At 42.6% G+C, this 25,257-nt stretch overlaps 1 protein-coding gene across 3 annotated transcripts in view; it reads right to left on the minus strand.

Moving 5' to 3' along the window:
• The window catches only part of SLC2A12 (solute carrier family 2 member 12), a 55,540-nt gene that overhangs the window by 27,545 nt on the left and 2,738 nt on the right, over positions 1 to 25,257 (minus strand). For all 3 annotated transcript variants that reach the window (XM_059400752.1, XM_059400751.1, XM_059400753.1), the window contains exon 2: positions 7,852 to 9,183. In XM_059400752.1, the coding sequence (XP_059256735.1) occupies positions 7,852 to 9,183 (1,332 nt within the window). The remainder of the gene's footprint in view (positions 1 to 7,851; positions 9,184 to 25,257) is intronic.

A 25,257-nucleotide genomic window follows, 5' to 3' on the forward strand; every position in this document is an offset into this window, starting at 1 on the left:
GATATTGGACATATTTTAAAGTGAAAAAGGAAGTATGGAAAGTCAAATAAAGGAAGGTCTCTAATAAAAACAATGGAGTCTATATCTTGATTTCACTCGATGGAGGAGTTTTTGTATTAGTGACTGACAAATGGAGGGCAGAGGCTCTTAACTTCTTCAGGTCATGAGCCCTTTCGCAAGCTGGCAAAGACTATGGATTCCTTTGAATAACATTTTAAATGCATAAAATAAAATAATGTGAGATTACTTGGTACCAGTCGAATTCATGGCTCCTCCTGGATTTAGATTCTAAAACAACCTTATTATTTTACAGTTAGGGAACCAGAGGACCAGAAAGTAAAATGATGTAGGACATATGCTTTAACCTAAAAGTAGAAACACTTTTTTTGGCTGGAGAAACTATGTTGTGATATAATACGATGAAGGAATGTTGTTCTAAGCCAACCTGTATTTAAGAAGGTTTAATAAAAATGGTCTTAGTCTTGCTTTCAATTTTACTTTATAAAAGCAAGTACTTCTCCCTTTATACTACTGTTTATGCAAAGGATTTGCGTCTGTTACAAGCAATATACGCTGTAAATGAAATACCTGGGCAATAATCACTTCAGGTTTATAAGTTTTATAATGCATCCAAGATCTGGTATGAAAACCTTGCTTCTAATAAAAACCTTCTTTAAACTCTAGTTTGTGCAGTTTATACCAATCTTCGAGAATACAATTTTGGTGACTGGATCGGAATTCCCAGGATATGTTTTCTTTTACAATAGAAAAACTGCATAAATACGGACATAAACGACTGACTCTTGGCAAGAAAAACAAGGACAATTACTAGATCCCTTATAAATACTCTAGAAGAATCAACAGCCCCAAACTATGGGTGTGAAATAACTGATTTTTCTCTTTAGAGGGGAAGATTTGGGATTCTGTCTCCGACTCATGCCTCCCCGTCTCCCATGTAAATACCCAGCTCTTTAGTCCTGTTTATTTTACTCAACAAGTGCTTATATGGCACTTTTTAGGGCCAGTCTTTAAGGACTTTGTTATGAGCTGACTTACTCCTCACAATACTATGAGATAACTGTGAATTGTAACCACATTTATAAGTGATACAAGATAAGGCACAGAGAAGTTAACTAACTTCCCTAAGGTTGCACAGCTGGTAAGTGGCATTGCTGAGATTCGACTCTGGGAGGTGCTCTGCTTCAAAGTTTATGCTTTCCCTTTTCTAAAAAATTGAACCCATACCTTGTTACTTACATGTAATCCAGCTCAGTCCTTGGAACTGCAGTTATAAGTTGGAGAAACCATGAGATGAAGGGTCATTTCTTTTTCCCATACCCAAGCCTCCTTCAACCATGAGATTCTCCATCTCATTTGCAAAAAAGAACTGTCCATACAGCAGGAAAAAGCAGAGGTATCCAAGACAAACCCAGAGCTACATTTAGATACTCTGAGTCTGAAATTCCCAAAGAACTCCTCACAATTTAACGAAGAAAAGCCCTATTTCTGAGCACTCCTGACTTCCCAACATTTTATCTTTGGAGCAAAAGTAGAAAGAGATTTTTGGAACTATGGCCAAGTGATGGATTGCTCTGCCAAAGGCCTCATGACAGTGACTGGCAGGGACAGTAGTGTGTGCAGAAACTTCTAATTTTCAGCTGATGTGGCACTTGGCCTGCCCTGGACAGCTTGACCCACGTAAAAACACACTTCGAGATCTTTCTTATTTTCGCATCTCGTTTTTAAACCCCTTCTTCCCCAACCTCCCTTTTAGAAAGAGTAATGTATTCCTTCGTGGTTTCCAAACAGACTTTCACAATGCTCACTTAGAGGCAGAGAAGGAAGAACATATGAGATGTCATTTCTTCCATTAAAGAGCTTATTCTAATATTTGTTTAATAAGCCAAAACAAACATACAGAAGAAATACATTTCATCATGAAGGACTAAGTCGTGTTATCACACCGGTTGTGACTTCTACTCCCACCATATGCAACAGCAACCCCAACACACCCGTGCATCAGCTCATAGGACACTCACTACACCCCATGAGATGGAACAAGCATTATTATGCACAATTCATAGATGTGAAACAGCTTCAGAGACGATAGCTAACTTAAAGATCACACAGCCAGTAGGCAGGAAGGCTGGAATTGGAAGAACCCGGCTTTTCTGATTCTAAATTCAGGCTCTTGGTCTCCCAGACTTGAACTACGTTACACTAGAAATACTTCCTAGTTCATACAAATAAAGATCTCTAAGAAACGGGGTGAATTCATAAAGGAGATTAAGACTTCTACTAAATCTTAAAGATAGGAAGGATTTGGGTAGAGTAGAAGGGAATGAGAAGGGCCACCAGGGCCTGTGTCCCTTGACCTTGACTGGGGTGTGGAGCAGTGGAGATAAAGCAGCACAGAGAGCACTGCACATGGGCAGGGAGCATCCCTCACTTTGCAGTTCCTGGCATGAGGAGGCGTCTACATGTATTTCTGTACGAATGGTAGCCCCAGAGCACAAAGCCAATGACTACAAGGTAAATGGTGCCCCCAGAGATGTGCAGGCATGCAGACAGAGCTGAGTAAGATGATGATGGGCCTTGAAAATCACACCTTCTTTCCCTCAGAGATGGGTCAGATAGTTGTAGAAAGAGGATGCAATGGGGGTCCAGATGCCTGGGGTTCTAGTCCTAAATCTGTGTCACCTCTTTTTCTTGGACTTCTTCCTTTTCTACAAAAGGAATATGTTGGGCTAGATCATTTCTCATCTTAGTTTCATCTTGAAAGTTATTTGACTTCTCTGATTTGGTAGAAAATAGGCGGCCATGGAAGATTCGAGAGCCGTGCTGACATGAGGAACATGGTAACAAAGGTGCTCTCCCATGGCGGATGGGTGAACATGGGAAGGACCTGCAGTGTTTAGAGAATTACAAGAAGGGTCTTCCAGGAATCTAGGCATGAGCTTATATGGAGTAGACTAGGATGGCAGAAATGAAGGAAAAGATACACATAGGAGCCATTTGTGAGGGGAAATGCAAGAACATTTGGTCATTGACTGGATTGAGAAAAGGCCCAGGACACCAGACTGAATGACAGCAAGGGACATTTCCCTGGCATAAGGCAGAAAATAATTCAACATTATGGAATTATCACCTTGGGCTGATAGTAAAGCATACAAGTAGAAAAATCCAGTACTCATTAGGAGAAAAGGAACTAGAAGCCATATGACACCATAGAATTGGAGAGATAAGTGAGAGTCATCAGCTCAAGGGAGATCATGAACGCCCCTGAGAAAATAAATGTGGAGGCTTTTACAGTGCATTAGCAAATGAGTGTTTTTTTGTTTTATAGCTAGAGAAACAAAAGCCAAGAGACATTAATTTAATGACCTCATCTCTTTTCAGAAAGAGATGGAATGGAAGCGAGTCATCCATTTTAACAATTAATGTTTTAATTAAAAGAAATAAATACCTATCACAGCATTTGAAGAGAGAATTCAGGGCCGTTGACCTTCTGGAATATTTTTCTTCCATATTTACAGCTATTCTTTCTGAGTCCAGAATTTCTTACTTGGGCGGTTCTATACTGTGTCCATTTAGCAGAGCTGGAACTACATTTCCCAGAGTTCCCTCCTCTGTGTAGTTTTTGGTGAGGGCTGGTAGGAAAATATATTTGCAAGAAACTTGGAAGGCCAAAGTGACACATCAGCCCCGTGCTGGGTCCTAGAAATCACGGCAGCTTATCACATTGCTGTGACATGCTGCCTCTCCTCGCTGGTCTGGGGAAGCAGCCAGTGAATGGGTCCCCTCCTCTAGCCTTTCCTACTACTAGACCAGGCACACAGTCAGGATTCTGTGGAGAAGGACACCTGTTTTTCTGAAGGTGACCAGTGTCCTCAGAGTTGATCCGGTGAGAGACAGATACGGGCTCCAGTTGCTTCTCACAGATTCCAATTTGTCCTGGCTTTGAGTCCAGCTTTTCTTCCCTGTACCCTGCTGACCTGCAGAGACCTCAGGCCACAGCCTGAGGCAGAGGCAACAGGCTTCCCCAGGCTTCCACAGGCTTCTTCACCAGTTTCCCTTTGTGACCCTGAGAAACAACCTTCTCCTTTTCCTCTCACCGTCCCCTTTGTCTTCCCTTCTCATCTTCCCCAGTGTGAGGCGCAACCCTAGTAGGAAATTCCTTGCCCGCATCCCTCACAGTGGTTCTGCTTCCCTGATGGAATTGCTCACAGTGCCTTATTATCCAGGCCCTTCTACACCCAGCCTCCCTTTCATTGACTGTACTTCTTGCCTTTCCATTATTCCCAAGGGCCCATTAGCCATCATAAAGGGTGATGAAATTTTAAAATGCATCTTAGTATTTCTAAGTAGTCATCATGATAGAGAACCAACAGTAAAGCACTGGCTACAGGGAGGTTTGAAACACCATCGATAGGCTTCTGGCACTTGACCCTGGAAGCCTCCACAGCCCCCAGAACTACCCAGGTGCTAAATGAGAGATAAACAAACTCCTACCTTAGTTCACCCACTGTTACTTTGGTCTCTGTTATGGCTGAGCTTGAATTCTAACCAAATACACATTATCAGATAAAACATTATCTGAATCAAGTTCAGTTTTTCAAGTGAAGACACATCAAAACTTATCATTATCCTCCCTCTCTTATCCGGTATAGCTCAGCCTCATAAACAGACATGCTCGCTTACAGAGCAGATTTTCAGAAAAGAGAGACTATCTCTTTCTTGCATAAAATGCAGAGTGGCCCAAAGCACAGTGGACAGTGATTCACTATTTCCATTCATTCTTACTTCTAATGTATTTTCATGGCAGAGGGAACTAAAAGGAATTAACATTACTAACAAGACCAACACTGGACTGTCTATTCGTGTCCTCGACGAGGCAATACCACTGAATTTCAGAAGACAGGAGATATTTTCAACTATTTGAGAAAGTTATTTAGCCTCTCTGAGATAGAGTGCCACCATTTATAAAATTTGGTGAATACTCTTTCTTCACAGGCTTGTGGTGAAAGTAAAATGAAATGCTCCAAAGTATGAAAAGCCTTCCTCTTATGTATCTGATGTAAGAAGTGTCAATAAATATTAGTCAAATCTAAAGCCCAAATCACATTTTAAAAAATTAGCATAGAATACTATTTAAAGGATCCTAAAAGGCACATAACTAACAGCCCCCAATATTTTTTCCCAAAATCGACCTAAAGTTTCCTGAAAAGAGGAATTCTTGTTCTAATAAAATAATGCATCGATTGATACATTAGTGCTGAGAATTTGCTGCATTTTTTTCAAAGTCACCCAAAAACTAAAGGGAGAAGGGGAGTATGAGCTGGGGAAAACTCTGACCATGAATGGGTGGGTTCTGAAGTTTAAGATCAACGTCTCTGACTTAAAACAAAGAAAGCATCCTTTTCTTTTTGCTAAGCTTTCCTTAGATTCTTAGTTGATTCTTGATATTTCAAAAAATCGTATCAAGAAAATTGATGTAAAAAATATTTTGTTTTATAATAAATCTATAGAAAAAAAGATGCTGGCAAAGGAAATCAATGAGGACACTATCACCTGATTTTTATCATATGAGCAAAACTGACTGTACTTATCAATACAGGAAAGTTCACAAAGAAGGTTAAGTTGTTCCTTGGTACAAACCAACACTTCTTTCTTGCCCTTCTGGTAGACTTTAAAGAGTTTCTAAAAATAAAAGTATAAGATGCTTTTTCAAAGTTCATTAGCTTCCTGTACCAGAGTAACGACGTAAGTATTTGTCTGGACTACATGTTTGTGTCCTCTCTACAACTCATATGTTGTCGTCCTGATTCCCCATGTGATATTTGGAGGTAGGGCCTGTAGAAGGTCATTAGGTCATCAAGTAGAGCTCTATGATGGGGTTAATGCCCTTGTGAGAAGAGACATAATAAAGCTAGCTAGGTCTCTCTCTCTCCATCCCTCTGCCATGTGAGGACACACCAAGAAAGTGATGGCCAGCTACAAACCAGGAGGAGGGCCCTCACCAACAACCAAATCTGCCAGCACCTTGATTTTGGACTTGCCAGCCTCTAGACTGTGAGAAATAAACCTTTGATGTCTAAGCCATGGTCTTTGGTGATTTGTTATAGCAACCCAAACTGATTAAGACAAATGTCTCCCAGGTACACACCCAAGATAACTAAATCCTGAAATATAGTAGAAACCTGTTTCTAGGAAACTGTTCATTAATAATATTTGTCTTTGTTAAGTCCTAACAAGGTGGGTCAGGGTTCAGAAACAAGTCAGAGAGATCAGAAGCTGATGGTATTGTAGTATTTACTCTATCCGTCCATGTACAGGTCTCGTAAGCAGACCCGTCTATTCTTAATGCCAGAGGAAGGGCCAGCTCTGGTCATGCATAGTTTGGACTATGTGGCCTAGAGGTGTCCGTGAACAACCAATTATGACTCTGCATAGCAAAGAGCAGAGTCAATAAGATTCCTTCTCTCATTCTAGAATTTGAAAGAGTCAATATCCAGAGGCTGATCTCACAGCCCACTGCACGGTGAGGAAACAGAGCTGCAGGAGAGGCCGGATCCGCCCTGTGCAAATCCAGTTATTCAATAACTGAGATTAAGCAGGCCAAACCCACCAGTCTCCGACCAGAAAGCAGCAGACAGAGGGAATATAGCGCAGTGACGTCAGGTGTAATCTCCTTAAAGACAGGGACAGTGTCTGTCTGTTCATTACTATTTCCCCAACATCTGGCATAGTTCTTTGTTCTTGGGAAAAACTAGCCACTTGATACATATCACCTGAATGAAGAGTTAATGACTTAACTGTACATCACCAGAGCAAGCCCTAAAGTGACCTTCTTTCTGGAAACACTGACACCAGAAACCAAAATTTGTCCATGAGATTCCTTCTCCTTCAGCATAACCTATGTCTTCTCATGTTCCCAAGCTCCACTATTTCCTTTTATTTGAGCACATTTGTTTGGTCCTTGATCCTCGTAAACAACAACAAGACTTTGTGTGAGGGAGGAGGGAAGAAAGGGAGAAGGGGAGAGAAGTCTGAGAGAATAAAAGAAAGGTGTAAGAGATGCACTTTACTTCGCTAAAGAGTTTTAGACTGGGTAAGAGGCTGCAAGACAAGGAACTGCAACAACCTGTTCTAGAAAACTCTAGAGAGTTTGCGCAAGAGAAGTGTTTAAGCTTCATCGTTGGAGTAGACTGGCTGTATAAAATAAGACAACTGTGTAGCTATCTCCCTGTAAATTGTTTATATTGTATTGAATGGGAGTACCTTGACTCCCATTCTCCTGCTTAATGAGTAAAGTGCTCAGGGAGGTTACTCTGGTGATAAAACACATGGTCCTTAAAGGAATAATCCACCCTCCTTCCCAGCTCATTGTTTCCTGTCCCTCATTCTTTACTGAATGCCTCCCAGAGTGGGCCTTTAAGAAAATCTGAATGATTGATTTTTTTCTTCCATTTATAAAGAACTCAGGAATGATACAGAAGAAAATGTTATCCCAGTAAACTGCTTTCACAAAACAATATATTCTCTTGGGCAATATGTATCTTTCGAGGTCTGGTTTACTCCAATCAATTGCTCTTAAATTATCCTCATGTGACAGATAATGGAAAACTAATCTTTCTGTTGAATACCAGCCCTGCACATTCACAAAGGAGGTATGAGCCAAGCATACTTTCCACATTAGCAGAAACATCAGGTGGCCAGTATTATCCCCATCTTACTTCTAGTAGTTTTATGTAAAATGTACCATAGCCGTAAGATGCTCTGATGGTCAAAAGCAATCTGTTAACATTCATAAGGGCAAAGAAGGAAGGAATAAAAAAATAAAATACTTACTTGGTCCTAGACCAATTGAAAAAGCAGCAACATAAACAAGCAAGCTGGTTAAGGAAAGCCATTTCAAGAAAGCTGGGACGTCCGCAGGGTCTGTGACTGTCTGGTATTCAGCTTGGCTCAGTCCAGCACTTGGAAAGGTCGTCACCCCTCTCTTATCCACATCATTTTTCGTGGGCATTAGGGAGTTTCTGGTGTGGGCAGTCATCCCCTTAAAGAGTTCTCTAAGAGAGTCATCACGGGCTGACAGATTTCCTGGCCCATAAAACACAGACTCATCCAGGGACTTGTTGATAGGGCTATGGCTTCTACAGATACTGGTGAAGTTCATGGGGATGTTGAGATTCACGATGCCCATGGTCACCAGTGAAGCTACCATCACCGAGGAACCGATACAGAGGAAGGTTTTGCTCCCAATGTGGTCTACAAGGACAGTGGCAGGAATGGTGCTGATGACCTTGACGATTCCAACCCCCGTGGAGGCGAGACTGGCTGCCTCATTGCTTTGGAAACCAACAGACTTCAAAACAGTTGATGCATAGAATAGTATGTTTGGCTGACCAGTGACTTGCACAAAAAATACCAGTGTCAAGCCTATCATTATCCGGGTCCTCATGTTGTCCTTTGATCGAAACAGATCCCTAAATCTATACTGATACTCGTCTTTCAGGGAAGATTTTATTATAGTGAGTTCCTCCGTTGTATCCGAGACGCCTCTCAACTTTCTGAGAACCTTGCTAGCAGCTTCCTCGTGTCCTTTCATCACCAGAAACCGGGGACTTGGAGGAAGAAAATACATTGCAATTGCCTGCAAAACTCCCAAGGGAATAACAAGGCCAAACATGTATTTCCATCCATGGGTAACACTGGCAAACACGTAGTTTGAAATGTAGGCGAAAAGTATGCCAGTGACAATCATCAACTCATTCAGGGACACGAGAAAACCTCTTCTGTGTTGTGGAGCAATCTCTGCGATGTAAACACACGTGGCAATCGAAGAGAGTGAAATGGAAACCCCTATAGCAATGCGGCCTATTATGAGAACTGTGTAAGATAAACTCAGGATCAAGACTAGGCTTCCGAGGCCAAGGAGGCAGGATGACAAGATGATGGCAGCCTTTCTTCCAGACCTGTCAATCAGGACCCCTCCAGTGAGGGAAGCCAGAAGGGCCCCAATGAGGAGGGAGCTCACAACCATTTCCTGCTCATGGCAGGTTAGGTTTAATAAGGTTCTTATCTGAAGAAGGGCCCCAGAGATGAGCCCAAGTTCATAACCCACCAGGAGGCCACTGACAGCAGCTGTGGCGGATGACAGGAGAGTAAACATGCCGCAACCTACAGGCAGAGAGAAGAGACAGAGAGGTCAGTTCTGCACTGTTATTTTAAACACTTTATGTCTGAATGGAGACTTAACCTTATATAAGGAAGTTTCTCAGAGCACTGAGTAGAAACACACACATAAATATAATAATAAAAATAAGATAAACATATTAAAGTATATCAAAATAAATATATAATAATAAAATAATAAATATATAAGGAATGTATTAAAACATGTTGTAATAAAATAATATATTAACAAAAATGATCAGATGTAAAAAGAAAAATCCTTTTCTTTCATTTTTGGGAGGAGAGGGGATACATTTAGGAAGTCACTTCCTTCTGTTCGTGTTGCTGATGCTGTTTTTAGTTACTAGTAGAGAGCTATGCAAGATAAGCAGATGACAAATATGAAGACTGAGCAAACAAGAACACCATTTATTTCCTGCTTTGGCGTTGGATCAGAAATTCAGACAGCCCAATTCCTCAGATCCTGCTGCAGGCTGTCCTCTAAAGGCAAACCTCTGAGGCAGAGTAGAGAGGGTAGGACCCTCAAGAAGTGCTACAGGTGTCCCCTGGTATAACCTGGGGAAAAATGAAGCACAGCCTCCAGGAAACCTGACCTCATATCTCCTTGGCCACATCCGGCCACAATTGGCTCTTGCTAAAACATATGAGGATATTGGTCGTGTGTGCGTGCATGTGTGCCTTAACAAAGTTAAAGTTGCACCAGAAAGAAGAAAGAAATGGATGCAAGGGAAGGAACTAATAGCACCCATTACTTGTTCCGAATAAGGAGGCAGGGGAATGGAACTTAGCGGGAAGAAGAACAAACGGGACTTCATATTGTTTTATAATTTAATGTTAAAAACTGAGGAAAAATAACAAAAGTTAAACAGTCATTAATTTTCAGAAAGAGGTATGTGGATGTCTGTTATATATTTGTAACTTGTCAAGAAAGAAACAAAATGAAACAAAAACTAACCAACGGAAGAGCATTGCTGCAACAGGAAACAATAGTTTGCAAGGTGTAACACAGGAAAGCATGTTTCTGGAACTGTTGGACAGCCAGTACATCATATGTGGGGCACAGCAGCTTGGAGAGGTAAATAGGATCCACTACATTTGGAGAGGTGCAGAGGGGATGCTTCAGACAGCGTTCTGCAAGTCACAGTGACAACTTTTTATGGTTTTCCAAGTATAAAGGGGTTGATGCACACTGAGCGGTATGGGGGCATTGACTTCAGAGTTCCTTGCTGCTGGCTGCAGACTAGCTCTTCCAGGAGCAAGACTGATAACAAAGAGTAGTATGTTGCCTTAGAGTTAACAAGAAATGATGGTAGCTTAGACTTGGATGTTCAGAGTAGACCTGGAGACAAGTAGACAGATTCAAGGGAATTGAATGACTACACTTGTTCATGAATTGGAGTTAGAATGTGAAGAGGTGGGTCAGAACCTAAAATGCCTCCATAGTTTGAGCTGTTGGCTGGGTGATTTTACAATGTTCAATACCCTGTGTACAGGCCTATATATTGTTCAGGGAAATATACTGACCAAAGGAAGACTGAGAAGACAACTGGTTATAAGTGGGGGTAAAAGAAGGAGTAGAAATCAGAAGATCTCTGTTTTAGATTTACTGAAATGTTTTAGTTGTTTTATCTATAAGACCTTCAGTTAAAAGTGTCAATTCAGTGTGCCTGGGTGGGTTAGTCAGTCAAGCAGCTGCCTTCGGCTTAGGTCATGATCCCAGAGTCCTGGGACTGAGTCCCATATCAGGCTCTCTGCTCACCGGAGAGCCTGCTTCTCCCTCTCCCTCTCCCTGCTTGTGTTCTCTATCTCTCTGTCAAATAAATAAATAAAATCTTTTAAAAAATGTCAATTCAGACATATACAGATTTGGAGTTTAAAAGTCAAGGCTGGTATGTATAGTATTTTTATATACCTAACAGTTCCCAATGCTAAAACTATGGACAATAGAAGGCCCTCAGTAAGTATTTCTTAATGGCTAATAACAGTATCATATTTCATTGATCTCCAGATACAGATTTTTTACATTTTGGGAACTCTGAAGTAGAGTTGTATCTTACCTTCAATGGCATCTTATAATTATAATTGCCAATCCTAAGTTTATCTTTTAAGGTCTTAACAACTGTGATGGCATCTTGGACATGAAGAAAACCGAGCAATGAATACTGATCATTTACCATGTATCTGGTCTCTCTACAGCTGGCAATTAAATTGACACTGCACCCAGTTTTATAATCTAATGTTAGTACAGCAAATGTGTGATGCACACTCTGTGATTTTAAAACCCAGTTTTCTATTTAAAATTCTTTAAAAAAGAAAAATATAGATATATATATTTAAAAAATAAATAAAATAGAAGTCAAGGCTGGAGATATATATTTGGGATTCAGCAGCACGCATCTGGGATTTAAAATCATGGGAATGAATGAGATCACTTAGGGAGAATAAACAGAGGAGCAGGAGCAGGAGAAGCAGGACTAGGACTGGGACCTAGGGAATGCCAACATTTACAGGAGGAGAAAACAGCAAGGGAGATGGAGAAGAAAAGACCTGAGATGTGTATAGACTGGACTAGACATGTATGCGGGCACATTTTTATCATAGGCTGAGCAAGGGCCCTTTAACCCTGACATTGTAGGGGGTTAGGAAAAAGAGCAGGTCAAATAAAGTTGGTCTGAATTTCCTCCCATAAGAAATATCCAACGCATTTTACATTTCCAGGATCCTGGGACATAGGTGACTTCAAAAAAATAATCTAAAAAAGATCGACTATTTAGAGGGAGGAACAAATAAAAATGCAAGAATCCACAATAACATAGAATTTAATTCATGAGCATAGTGAACACAAACCATTAAGTGAAAATTAAATCAGTGGTTTATCTAGTGAATTAGAAAACAAATATTTAGTACCAGTACACAGCAGACATTTTCCTAGGTATGGGAGGCATATCTGTAGCAACGAAAGAAACCAGATGTAGTTAGTAGTTGCCCCCCAAGAAACTTAACATTCTGGTGATATCTCTATTATCTATCATTTATTATGCACTGCTTTAATCTTTACTTGTAAAATGACTTGAAAGCACTCTCTTATAGGTTCATTCATGTCCTAAATTTCCACATATTTTCCCCATTGTGGTCTTAATATCCTCATGTTTCACTATACACAAACACACATAGACACACACACCAAAATTAGTGTTAAAACAACATATTTCTCTACCACAAGGAGAATCGGGTCAAATTCTCACATTTGGATAAGAATATCCTATTACTTGGTATCTCTACTTGTCATTCATTTTATCTCTGTTTGCCATATTGATTAGCTTCTATGTGTTTGGGCAATTGGTCACCGATATTCAGATTAAAGAAATAAGTAACATCGGAGAATGAAACGCTTAAAAGGTAGTTTGAGGGAGGCAACCCAGGAGGGGATTTTGAGTGACACAGGGCAGCATGGGGATACGGAGTCCAGGACATGGCAGAACAGAGGCTGGAGCCGCTTGAATAGCAGAAGACTGTCCTTGCCACTCTGCTCTTCTCCTTCACCTTCCGAGTTTTCCCACTTTGCTGGGTGGGAAATAGGGTTTCCTACCAAAAGAAAGACCCGTTGAGATACAAGAGTCCCTTCCTTTGATGCTCTATCATTCTCCTTCAGACAGAGTCTGAGGTAGTGAATTAAGGAGGAGTGGGTGTGAGGCGAGGGGCAAGTCACAAGCCTGCTTCTTGTATTGTGGGGGAAATGCTCCTGACAGGGGAGAGACCCTGCTTCTTTGTCCATTTTCGGGACTCAGGTTCATATGCCTTGTTCTTTCTGTCAGTGTTCACGGGACACTGCCAAATTGGGATGTGTGCCAAGGGTCTGGAACCCATCCTGGTTTGTCAATGTCCCTCTGGAGACCCAGCAGCTAAGAGTTTTAAAAATATAATAAATTATCATGCACAAGGATGAGAACCTTTCAAAATATCATAATAAAAATTCTTTTAAAATATGATAATAAAATTTTTAAAAAATATAATAAAGTTATTTCTATATGAATTACTAAAAATTATTTTTATAAAATTACAAGTTCTATCTAGGGAGTTGGCCTTTAAAAGCCTAAAAATGTACACTAAGACATTCTTTGGCCTTATTCCCACACAAGGGGCCTACCAACATGCGTTATATGCCACAGAATTAGGCTAAGGTCTTCACTGTCTGCATCTTATTTGAGGGGTTTGTCTTCCTTGTGATCTGCTTTAAGGGAAACCGACCAACACAACTTCCACTCATCTCGATACTGCTACTTAGTACTGCCGATGTTCCTGTACACGTTTCACGATGCCCATTTGGGATTTTGAATTCCAGCAGCTTGTAGAAGGTTAGTGCCTAATGCTCCTGGGATTGTGGCCCTGTGCCACTGTGGGACTTCCACCACAGGACAATTTCCTGGAGTTATTTGATCATATAAAGACAATGAAGAGAAACATAAAAAGTGGGCTTTTTTTCCCCTACCTACTTTTGGTTGATGATGATAAAAGCAAGGCATTATCCCATGGGCATCAGAAAGCAGAAATCTCTTTTCCAAGAGATCTGGGCATGAACAATGAAAGAACATGTGGCAGGAAGGTGGGCTTTATGTTTGTCTGAACACTGATGGGAGAGTTTAGGCAGCTCGCTGTGCCCAGAAAAAGCAGCCAGAGCTAAAGGAGAGGGCAGGACAAGGAATTCCAATGAATGCCTTTTCAAAGAACATCCAGCCATGAAGTCAAACACTTTGCACTTTACGTTCTTGGTGAAATTGAGCATCTCTCTCCGTTTTGTTCATGGTCTTGCTTCACAGGGGCCCTTCCTTCATTCATTTTCCCCAAAAGGGCCACAGAGACGTCTCTGCCTTTTTCAGACATCACAGAAACCACATGCAAGTGGCACCCGCCGTCCCTTGGCTCGTATCTCCCCCTGCGTCTGGCTGCTTTGCCGGAAGACCAGCAGTGTGCCTTCTGGTGTCATGAGGATTCTATAACAAGGTAAGAAGGTAAAACCGCTCACAGGAGAGGCACTCACAAGCAAGGTGCTTCACACGAATACCCGAGACCCACACGGAAGACACAGAGGGCAGGAGCCTCTGCTGCCTTGGCGAGGTCACAAAGGCTGCATTGTCTGCTGTTCACGGTGACTCACAGGAAGCCACGTTCTAACTGGCTCGCGCACGAGACACTCAGTTTTCCATAATATTTGAGTTGCTGCCGGCTCTCTGCTTTCCTTTCTTCCCTGTACACCGACTATAGCCTATGCGCATAAAGGACACAGAGTGAAAACCTGCCCGCTCACCAAGCCCTACCACACCCGGCAGAGCGTGCGCGCGCAAGTCCTTCTGGCAGGCAGCCAAGGGATTAGACCACTTGGCCCTGTGCCAAGGTCTCAGAAATGGAGAAGATCCCCTACTTCATGGCTTGCTCAAGAAAAACTTGCAGTGACCCCCAAATGTCCTTGCAGACGTGGTCTCCCCCTTTCTCCACTCCTTCTGAGTATCTTTCATCCCAATTCGTCTTTCAGGAGTCATCTCAAGTGCCATCTCTCCCAGTAAAGTCACCCAGCTCCGCCTTATTCTGCAGCCTCACCCTTAAGCCCTGGGTGGTCCTCCTGACCAGAGTGTGTTTCTAGGGCGCCTGTCATTCAAGGTGCTCATTTATTTATTCATTTGTCTTCTGTTCAACCGAAAGTCCTTAAAGCCAAGAATTCCGCTTTCTTTATCTCTGTATTCTCATCTCTGGTCTTTGGCACAAGGTAAATAAATACTCAGTGAATGTTCCTTGAGTGATTGCATAAATGAATGAATGATAACAGCACTCCAGAATAGGGATCCTTGGTCCTCTCCTCCCAAGTTCCTGTCAGTAGACTAAAAGATGAATGCGGAATATCCTGGAACAGTGAACATATACAACTCTGTATTTACACAAATACTTAGCGTCTGAGCAGCACAGCATTAGCATTTCTATAAAGCTTTCAGCACTGTTATTAGCCTGTTAATACAGCACCGCGGTAGAGACCATAAATTGTTTCATTATCGCTCATATATTTCTGCTTTATGAAATAGCAGCCCTGTGCATGGCCTTGTTCTCTAGATGTTCAGACTGTATGCAGCAGGCCCATCCGGGACTCAGTTTTGCAGGCCCCACAGTGGTCTCCAGGCACGAGCTCTTCAGCCCAACCTCACCACTTGCTGTTTCTGGAAAATGCCATGCACATTCCCGGGCCTGTGCTTCTCTTGGAGCTGCTCCCCCTCATGGCATGTCTCTCCCCTAACTTCGGAGCTTAGGGAGATCTGAGTCATCTCTGAAGATACAGTCTGAAACTGCCCTTCTCTGCAAAACCTTTCCAGACGGCCTCTCTTTGGTTAGCATTGCTCTCTCTCCTCTCCCTTGCCTTTCCTCCTGTGGCCTCATAGTACCCTGCATTTTATTCAGTTATGCCAGTCACTTTAGATCCGGAGTGCCTTGAGAGTAGGAGTATCACCCTCAAGGGACCCACACAGGGCCTGACACGAGAGCTCGTTAGGCTTACTGGATGTCACATGGAGGAGCACTGGCTTGACCAGAGAGAGCTCCCGCAGACCCATGAGAGCAGAGCTGGTTCCAACAGCAGCCAAAAAGGTCCCAGATGCTGCCTCCCAGCCCCAGGCCATGTGTGGGCCCCCCTGTGGTGGCAAACACTGGGCTCTAGCCTTCTTCTAACCCCTCTCCCCCTCCTCGGCCCCCTAATCCTCTTTAGCATACAATGAAACTCAGCCCAGTGGAAAATTTGGCCTCCCTCTACACCTGCTAGGGTCTGACCTTTCTAAAACAGAAGGATAGGAACTTTGCTTTCTTTTTCATTTTTCAAATCTCAGGTTTGATTCAGTAGGACTTGTACGGACACACTTTCCGGAAACCAATCTTCTCTGACTTCTGTAGTCTGGGCAGGTGCACAGAGGGGACACTGCTTATGTGGGCTTCTTCGTCTGTCCCTGGCTCTTGCTCCCCTTATTTGTTTAGTGATAATTATGTAGGTGTTCATCGTATATATTCATCTCATTTCCGGTCTCCATCTTCTTGTGCTCTCTATGTACACTAGAGGAGTATCTCCCATTTATCCTCCGTGTCACAGATTCCAGATAATTCTACGCCTGCGGTTTTTCTCGTCCTCACGCTCGTTAAAGTTTCAGAAGGGTCTGTCTGCACCTCCAACCTCAGCGCCGTCATCACCTCAATTTATTCTCATTGTCAGACATTGTCCTAATCTCTTTTTTCAGAGTCCACTTTTACAAAATTACAGAGAACAGAAATCAGATGCTTTCCAAAACTTACAAATGGTCCCTTAAAAAAGAAATCTCAAAATGCATCCCTTCCTTGCCTTTGTGTTTAAAATGGACTTGCCAATGGCCAGATTTGCTGTCTTCTCTTTACCCAGCCCCCAGAGCAGTTATGATATTTTTGACTGTGAGAAACCAAAACCTAAAAAACAAGGATTAAAAACATTATGGCATTTACGGTTTAATTAGTGAGAATACCAAGTTGAGTTTGGTGTTTCCAAGGATTCACACTCTATCCATCCTTCTGTTCCTGCCTCCTCAGAGGATTGGCTTTTGTCCCCGATTTGCCACCCACCATATGTGCAAGGTGGCAGCTCCACGCATAAAAAGCCAAAGTCAAAGGCAGGTGACAATGGAAGAAGGCATGGGGCAAGGCCTTTTTGCTTTTATCAGGGAGGAAACTGTCTAGAAGTACCGCGGAAGTACCTGATGGATTTCAGGATATGCTACCCCTAAAACGTACCTTGGCTTATTGAGTATTTTAATCTGAAGGAGTTTGAGAAAATAGCAGAAGCAGGAGGATCCCTCTGACCTTCCCCCTGCCCTTCTCCCTGGAAGCAGGTCGCAAACCCTCACATGAGAGATGCCCTCCCTACACCCAGAGGAAAGGAGCAATCTTATCTCTGAAGACACAGAGAGACCGCGAAGGATCTGAACAAACAAGCCTTGCCAAGCGTCCCCTAGCTTCCTATGCTTAACCTCATACAGCTTGACCTGCCATGTTACTCCATGCCTGTCCACTCATCATCAGACCGAGTGGACACACACTTAGCCGTTTCTTACAGTTTTTATTTCCTAGTGGAGGTTCCCATGACGTGCAGAACCTACATTAAATACATTTGGATGCTTTTCTCTCTAATCTGTCTTTGGCAGCTTCATTTTCAGACCCAGCTGAAGACTCACCCAAATGTCTCATTGGCCAGAACCACTGGGTTCCATGGTCCATCTTGGCAAGAGAGAATGAGACGCAAGCGTTGGAATATTTTAGTTCCGCAGCTAGGAAAGGCCAAAAATGAGAAGGGAGTGAGAGTGAGTGGGTTTTTAGTGTCTGACGCACCTCATTCTAGCCACTACTTCCCTCTTAGCTAGGCCAGGAGGTGCAATGTTGATGAGGGAGCAGAAGGCCAGCTGAGGGCCAAGTGTGAGCTGACACCCCATGGCCCCAGATGGGATATGTGTGACATTCCTCAGACACTCCTGGCTGCCCTAAAACTAAGGGAAGGAAGGGGAAAACAAAAACAAAAACAAAAACAAAAACAAAAACAAAAACAAATGGTTAACTACTAAAGATCACAGTCCAAAAACGACAGAAGCCTCTATCAGTTTACAAAGTGTCTTAGTGATTTACAAGAAAACTGTATTCTTATCCATAACCTAACTTCCAGAAGGAAACTCCCAACTATCTTCAAGTTAATGCTTAACTTGACAATGGCAAGGCCTCCAGTGTCTCGTAGGTCATCTTCAGCATACAAAAGTTCATTAGAAAACTTCCCTTTTCTTTGCATCCCCAACTCCCAAGTATACAATCGGTCACCCCTCATGACCCAGATGCAGCAGCTCTTTCTGCCCCCGGCTCCTGTCCCCGTGCTTTAATAAAACCACCTTTTTGCACCAAAGATGTCTCAAGAACTCTTTCTTGGCTGTCAACTCTGGACCTCCCCAACATTCAAAACTACATTGTAGCTGCTAGCCAAGTTTCTGATGTCTGTCAGTTATTCTTCTGGTGTGACTCCACTGGATTGAGAATGGAATTTTTTTTTGCTTCCACTTTTTGGGCCCCTGACTAGGAATAAGAGGTATCATTCCTGCTTGGTTTAAAGGGGCCCATAGTCCTTCGCTTGTCAAAACAAGTACCTGCCAAACTACAACTTCTGGAAGGCACCATTCCAGTGGCTCCTCCGGGCTTTGTCCTTTCTTAACACTGATTTCATGTCCCTGAATTCAATAAGCCACTGTCCTTCCTACCTGACCGGAGGTGCGGACATCTTGGAAACTGTAGTTCCTGAGAGAGAAAGAGAAGGAATGGTAACAAGATGGCTGGGAAGATCAGGCTGTGGAGCAAAACTTCGACCCTCTGCCAGGGCGGCTCCAGGGGTCTGTGGAAATGACTGCCCTTTAGCTGGTTCCTGAAAAGTCTTTCAATTAGGGATGCCCCGTGCGAGTTTGTGCAAAGCTAAAATTTCACTGGCTTTTATGAATTAAGTCCATGCCTGCATCTTATTTAGGGTTAAATCCTAACTCACTGATGACTATATCTGGCTTTCATGCTTTTGCGATTTTGCATCTCTTTCCATCTTTTCCATGTTTTTATGGATATTTTTAACAGACAGTTGGGGTGGGAGGATGAATGAGGAAAACAAACCAGCAGACAATCTTACCTAGAGACCTCTGAGGTTTCCTGGGCGGGGCTCTCAATGTGTGCAAGCTGGGGTGAGCTAGGGACCTTGGAGGATTAATAAAATATTTTAAAAGGGTCTTCATCCCATCAATGGTTAGTGGATGTTGGAAAGAAAATAGTAACACACGTACCTGAACTTTAAGATTTCAGATGTATGCAGACATGATGAAAAATTAAAAAAAAAAAAAAAAAAAGGCAAAGGTCCCCTGATTTCACAGTAAGTTTCTGTCAGCCCATATTTTCAAATCAATAAATATAAAACTTCAAAGACTATGATGTGAGTATTTAAAGTTGTTGAAGGAGCTGTTAAAGGAATCTACGTACTTGAAAATGACAGCGAATAACCCTTAGTGCATTTAAAATGTTTAAATTAGGGAAATACAATGGGAAAAAACAAATAAGATTGTAAACCCTATGGATGCAAAACTCTGAGGAAGGGCACTTTATTTACCAAACGTAAATACCTGGATGGCTCCCTTGGTGTTAAGGGAGAGGAGCATGGGACACATTGATGATACACAGGTGGACTATGGGAAGGGGAGAGAACAAAAAAAAGTCAAGAGGTTTCATATAATATAAAGGACAAATTCTGATGTGTGTGTGAGAGAGAGAGACAGACAGAAAGAAACAGAGAGAGCAAGAGAAAGAGAGTTCAAGAAAGAATGGAGAAGAATGTCCAGAAAGAGGAAAAATGGAAGAAAAAGAACGGACACATTGTCGGGTTTTGGGGACTGGGGGGCTGTAAAGCCACATAAGGAAACAACAGGGTCACAGCCATATGTGTTTTACATATGTCAGTTTACAAGAAATTTCCTACAGTGGATTTGATAGGAGAATTTTAATGTGCCCATCAAATATTTAATTGTCCTATAGCGATCCACAAAGAGCTCCTATGAATGGGATTTGAGAATGGGAAGGAAAAGGGGTGGTGATCGACACGTGGATCAGAGCAATGACATGAGGAAAGGACTCGCTGCACAAGGTGAAAGTTAACAATCAGTAGAGGCCGGAAGTTGGCACAAAAAGTGATCAGAAGGATCACAAGGCTCCTAAGGGAGACAGTGTGAGTTTGAGGATGGGCAGAGAAGGGTGGGGGGCAAGGAGGCATGTGGATCTAACCTTAGAGGGGCTGGAGCTCTGTCTGTTGAAATATTAAAAGAATGGTGACCCCAGGAAGCGGATTTCAACATGCAGGTGAGGCTCTCTGGGGGTGCCTAATGCTGTCCCCACTGTGATCACCTGCGGAGACTGGCTTGGTTTCTCTAAACTGATAGAGCCTCTTCCGAAGAATCCTTCCTCTCGTGGTGCTTAGCACGAAAGTTTCCTGATATGGTCCCTGCTTACATCTTCAGATTCCTCTGCCATACTCTGGCCCTTGGATGAACTCTGTGCTCTCGTCATACAGAAATATCCGTAGGTCCCTGAATGTGCCATTCTCTCTTCTGAGAACTGGCGCACAAGCTATTTTTTCTGCTTCTAATGCTCTCTGCAAATGCATTGACCTCAGTTATGCTTTCTTAACTCAGCTTCGCTTTCCTATCTCCCAGAATCCGTTAAAAGCTGGTAGAGCTGCCCACACTGCCCCCCACCTGGGTCCTAGCAGAGTATCATTCATCCGGCTACCTTCTCCATCGTGGGCTCCCCGATCTCTTTTCTCTCTCCACCAGTTGGTAATAAGCATCTACATCACATGATTGTCTCTTATTCACCACTGGACCTAGGGTCTAGCATCATATCTGAGTTTTAGTGGACTCAACATTGGCTAAGCAATCATCTTGTAATTACTTAGATTCTTATCTTTCTGATGAGGTGGAAAAATCTGTAACCATGGGTAAGGTTTTCTGTGGCCTTTTTCACTCTGAAGTATCCAGCTCACTTAGTCTTGCTGAAGGAAAATGTTCTTTAGTTTAGCTGAACAAACCCTTAATTCATTTACCCATGTAACGATGAAGGATGGACCACGGGCCGGCACTGTGTTGGGCACAGATGGTGAGAGGTTTATCTGGATAAATAGTGCGATTGGCATGGTGGTCACCGCAAGCACTGCGCTGAGAGATTTCCTACCTTATATCTGGATTTGATGGCTCAAGATGGTGCTTCCTTGTAACTACGTGCTTGTGACCCCTGACGGAAATACAGAGGAAAGATACTCCTCGTGAGTTGCCCAAGCTCACAGTACCTTCAATCAGAACTCTGATAGGTACCAGAATATATATTTTACCCAGAAACCCATAACCTTATAGCCAAAGACATATTGCATGGAAAATTAGGGAAGTAGCTATAATAAAAAAGCAATAAAGTTCTGAAATGATTGTAACAGAGACCCCAAATCCCAGATCAGATCACAGAACAGAGCAGGAAGTAGAGACATCAGTGCTGGATGGTATTAATGGTCAGGCGGGCAAAACCCTGGACTGGATTTTAGGATACTGAGACTCTGGCACACGTTACCCATGCTTCCTGGAGAGCATCCCTTTCTTCCCCCTTGGAGGTGCCTGGGCCGAAGGGTGAAGGTACAGTCAGGAGTCAGAGTGCCTGACAAGTTACCAGCTAGTTTGTGACATGTCCATTAACCTTTCTGTTCCTCTGTGTCCTCACTCCCAAGATGTAGATAACAACATTACCAACTTCATAAAGTTGTTACGAGAATCCATGAGAATGAAAACTGCGTTGGGCATGGTAATGTTTGCTGTTATTCTCTTAGCCTCAGTTTGCTTATCTGTGAACTGGGGATAATATCTCATTGAGGTTGTTGCAAAGATAAGAAGCGATAATAGTAATAGAAGCCTTTGACCCACAATAATCGTTCAATAAAGATTTGTTTAGCCTGAATCTGTGGGGTAAAATCGCCATAACATGGAAGTAAAACTTGGAAACAGTCTCCCTTACTGATAGTGCAGGAAGTAAAATGATACCTTGATCCCAGCATAACAGTTATGCCTTTCCATAAATTCTTGAATTCCTTCGTTTTTGGCAGTACCTACATAATCGGGCTTACCTCGTGAAAAATTCTTCCCATAATTTTGCCTTGGGGTTTCAACAATTTTGTTTCCCAGTGGAATTGAAATATTTCATTAGTTTGGGAATGCCCTCTCACCTTACAAATTGATCTTAATCACAACTTTTCTCTCCATTCGTTAAAGTCTTGCACATCTGAGGCTGAAATATCACTTCGGGCAGGTTTCTAAATTAGCACTGCACATTGCTACCAACTCCGACTTCCACAAAGTGTGGAAGCAGGTGCAGGCAGGAGCATAACATTTTGAAGCAAATAATATGGATGTAACCAACAGCCCCCAGACCCTCATTATGCCAGGCAGACCTGAGTCATGAGTGTTCCTGAGAAACAATTACTTCCAGGGGAAGCACCAGATAACAGCTTCAAGGTGAGTTACACTTGATTTACTCCAGGTAAAAAATACTGCTGGGGTGCCTGGATGGCTCAGTGGGTTAAAGCCTCTGCCTTCAGCTCAGGTCATAATCCCAGGGTCCTGGGATGGAGGCCCACATCGGGCTCTCTGCTCAGCGGGAAACCTGCTTCTCTTCCTCTCTCTCTCTGCCTGCCTCTCTGCCTACTTGTGATCTCTGTCTGTCAAATAAATAAATAAAATCTTTGAAAAAAAAAAAAATTCCTAAAAGTCAAACAAAGGATGGCGTTTTTCTCCCTTGTATTTTGGCAGAACAATATAATGTGAGAAATTGTTCAAAAAAGAATGAACGCTACTAAAACTAAAATTATGTGATCATTTATCTGAGTCTTATTATTACTTCTACTAAATTGTATAAAATATTAGTATATCACCAAGGCATAGCCATTTAGCAAATGCATAAATGACTGTTCTTGTGACAAAGGAGGTTAAAATGATACCAATGAGCCAAAACAAACCAAACATAAATTGAAAAGAACCCTATGAATTCATGATTTACTACAAAGATTATGTATTTGACTCCAAGTTTCAGCTGGGAAATATCTGGGGTGATTTCAAGTTTTGCCTTTAACAGAGACTGGGTACTTTCTGAAGGAAGATGGATGAGAAAATATCTTTATTTGGAGTTTGGTCAAATAGCTCCTTGGGAAGAAGTCTATGTGGACTTTCCCCCTTCCTCCCCATCAAAATTCGGTGTCTTTTTACATGGCTTTCATCCCCTATTTTATTCAATAATTCATTTTCTTGGGGAAGACTGTGCATGAGAAGAAAAATGAACTAGGGAGCCCCAACTCTGGATCTTTAAGAATCGCATACAATCGGTGCTTTCCCACCCAATCTGAGTAAAGAGCCATTTCAATGCTTAGAGGCACAAGTCAACTGCACACTAATGGAGGGCCACTGGGAGCTCTTAGAACATTTCACACCCTTAGGCTAAGTATTATCTAGGTTCTTACTATTGTAAAAATGCTACCTACAAAACCATATTCAAGAACTATTTTTGAATGAAAAATAGAATCCCACATATCTACAGCAATTAAAAATAACATTTTAAAATTGGCCAAATCACCTTTGATTTCCACATGTCAATTGAAGTTTCCTTAGGCACCTCCAGGGTGGAGTCATTCTTTGTTGGGACTGGTTGTTCTTTTTGCTTGTTTAACCAGCTAATAGAAGATCCAGCCCACTAAAAAGTACCCCGTTGAAAATTCACAAACATCGTAAGTAAAGGGCTACCATTAGACCTGTTCCTGGGATCTCAGAGACCTTGGCTCCTGACAGCAGTCCTACCAGAAAGAAGGGTGATATTACAAATGTTTAACAGCTGGGAAAGGGGCACTGACCTATTGGAAGAGACATGAGCTGTAAAACCAGCTCGGGCACACTGGTGCCTACTGATTAATTTCAGTCCCACCAGGTCAGCCACGTTGCATAAAGGCTCTGTCGATGTCTGTCAGGCCTTGCCACCCGCCGATTCCCACCAATGCGTGTCTGCTGCGCAGTGGCCCCTGGGAGCTAGTCTGTGGCAAGTGGCAACCTCTCTGCCCTCTCTAGGTCAGACTGATCTCCAGAGGAAACAAGAGCCCTGCTGTGTGAGCGACACACCACCCAGTGTTTGTGGTGAAACACCGTGCCGCCATGTTTGTTTAGAGCCTTCTCTCTTTCTAGATCTTGGAGAAGCCCCCTGCTGGAGCCTCACAGTCACAAAAAGCCTCAAATTAAGACTTTTGATGTCATTTCCAAGTGATGTGTTATGCACAATCATAGAGAAAATTTGACTGAAGAGAAAAGAGAGGTGGTTATCTTTAAATCTGGTCTTATTTTCAGACAAAAGAGTCTACAGCACCTCATAGATTCACATGTCTATAAATCCTGGCCCTCCCTTGGCAATATCAAGCTTCATACAATGACTTTTTGTTGTTATCAGCCATTAATTTATTAAATACGTGTGTTTTTAAAACACAATAATTTTTGTCAGAGGTTTTGTCATTCTTTGATACATGGAAAGCCTGGAGGAATGGTAATGGCTAAGGCCCTGGGTCTTCCCAAAATGACTGGTTCATTGTTAGAACTGTTCCTCTCACAACCAAGGCTCTGTTATGAGGTCAAGCCGGTTGGTCTGACTTACTCTTCCCTGGGGATGAGCTTGCTTCTAAAAGTCTCCTCAGCTCTCTGAAAAGTAGACTTCCTATGGGGCTGCCTAAAGAAGCCTGAGAAAACTAGGCCTGACTGAATTCAAGGAGGCCTGGTTTAGGTTAACCATGGGACTCCAAGACTCAGTGGGAGCGTAGTAAGAATGCCCTGACCTCTTTAAGCATGGCCTGCATGAGCAGAGAGGTGATGGACTTGTGGTTTGCTAATGTGGTCCCACCCAGGAGTCTGCTCGGGGATACAAGGGGTGAGAAGGGAGCAGGAAGCCCCCGGCCTCAAGTTTTTCCTTTCTCTACCTCCCCTCTTATCTCCAGAGAAGCGACATGATGACTTCTCTTACATATCGATCACCTATTCAGCTTCTCCTTTATCAAAAGGAGTTTCACAGATTTAAACAAGTCTGAGAAAAATGCCTTCGAACACTCATCTGATTAGCCCAAGTATGCATTTCTTATGTCTCAGGCTGTGGCATTTTGGATTGAGAAGGGTCTTAAGAGGATGGAGCCCAGCCCTTTCTGCTGGGTCAGTGAGTCCAGTTCTAGTGACCTGAATTCCAGTGCATTCGATAGCTGGATCTAATGTGCTGAGAACCTGCATTCATACAATGAATATTGTTCTTGGTTTCGGAACATTGGGGCAGTTGCTGCTGGGGTACAGGGGGCCTTAAGGAAACCATCCCCTCAGCCAGTCATTCGAAACATGAAATTAGAAGAGCCTGGGAGACCCATCTCCTGAGATGGAAGAGCAGGCATCTGGC

This window comes from Mustela nigripes, chromosome 5 (assembly GCF_022355385.1).
Source record: "Mustela nigripes isolate SB6536 chromosome 5, MUSNIG.SB6536, whole genome shotgun sequence".
Taxonomy (NCBI): Eukaryota; Metazoa; Chordata; class Mammalia; order Carnivora; family Mustelidae; genus Mustela; species Mustela nigripes.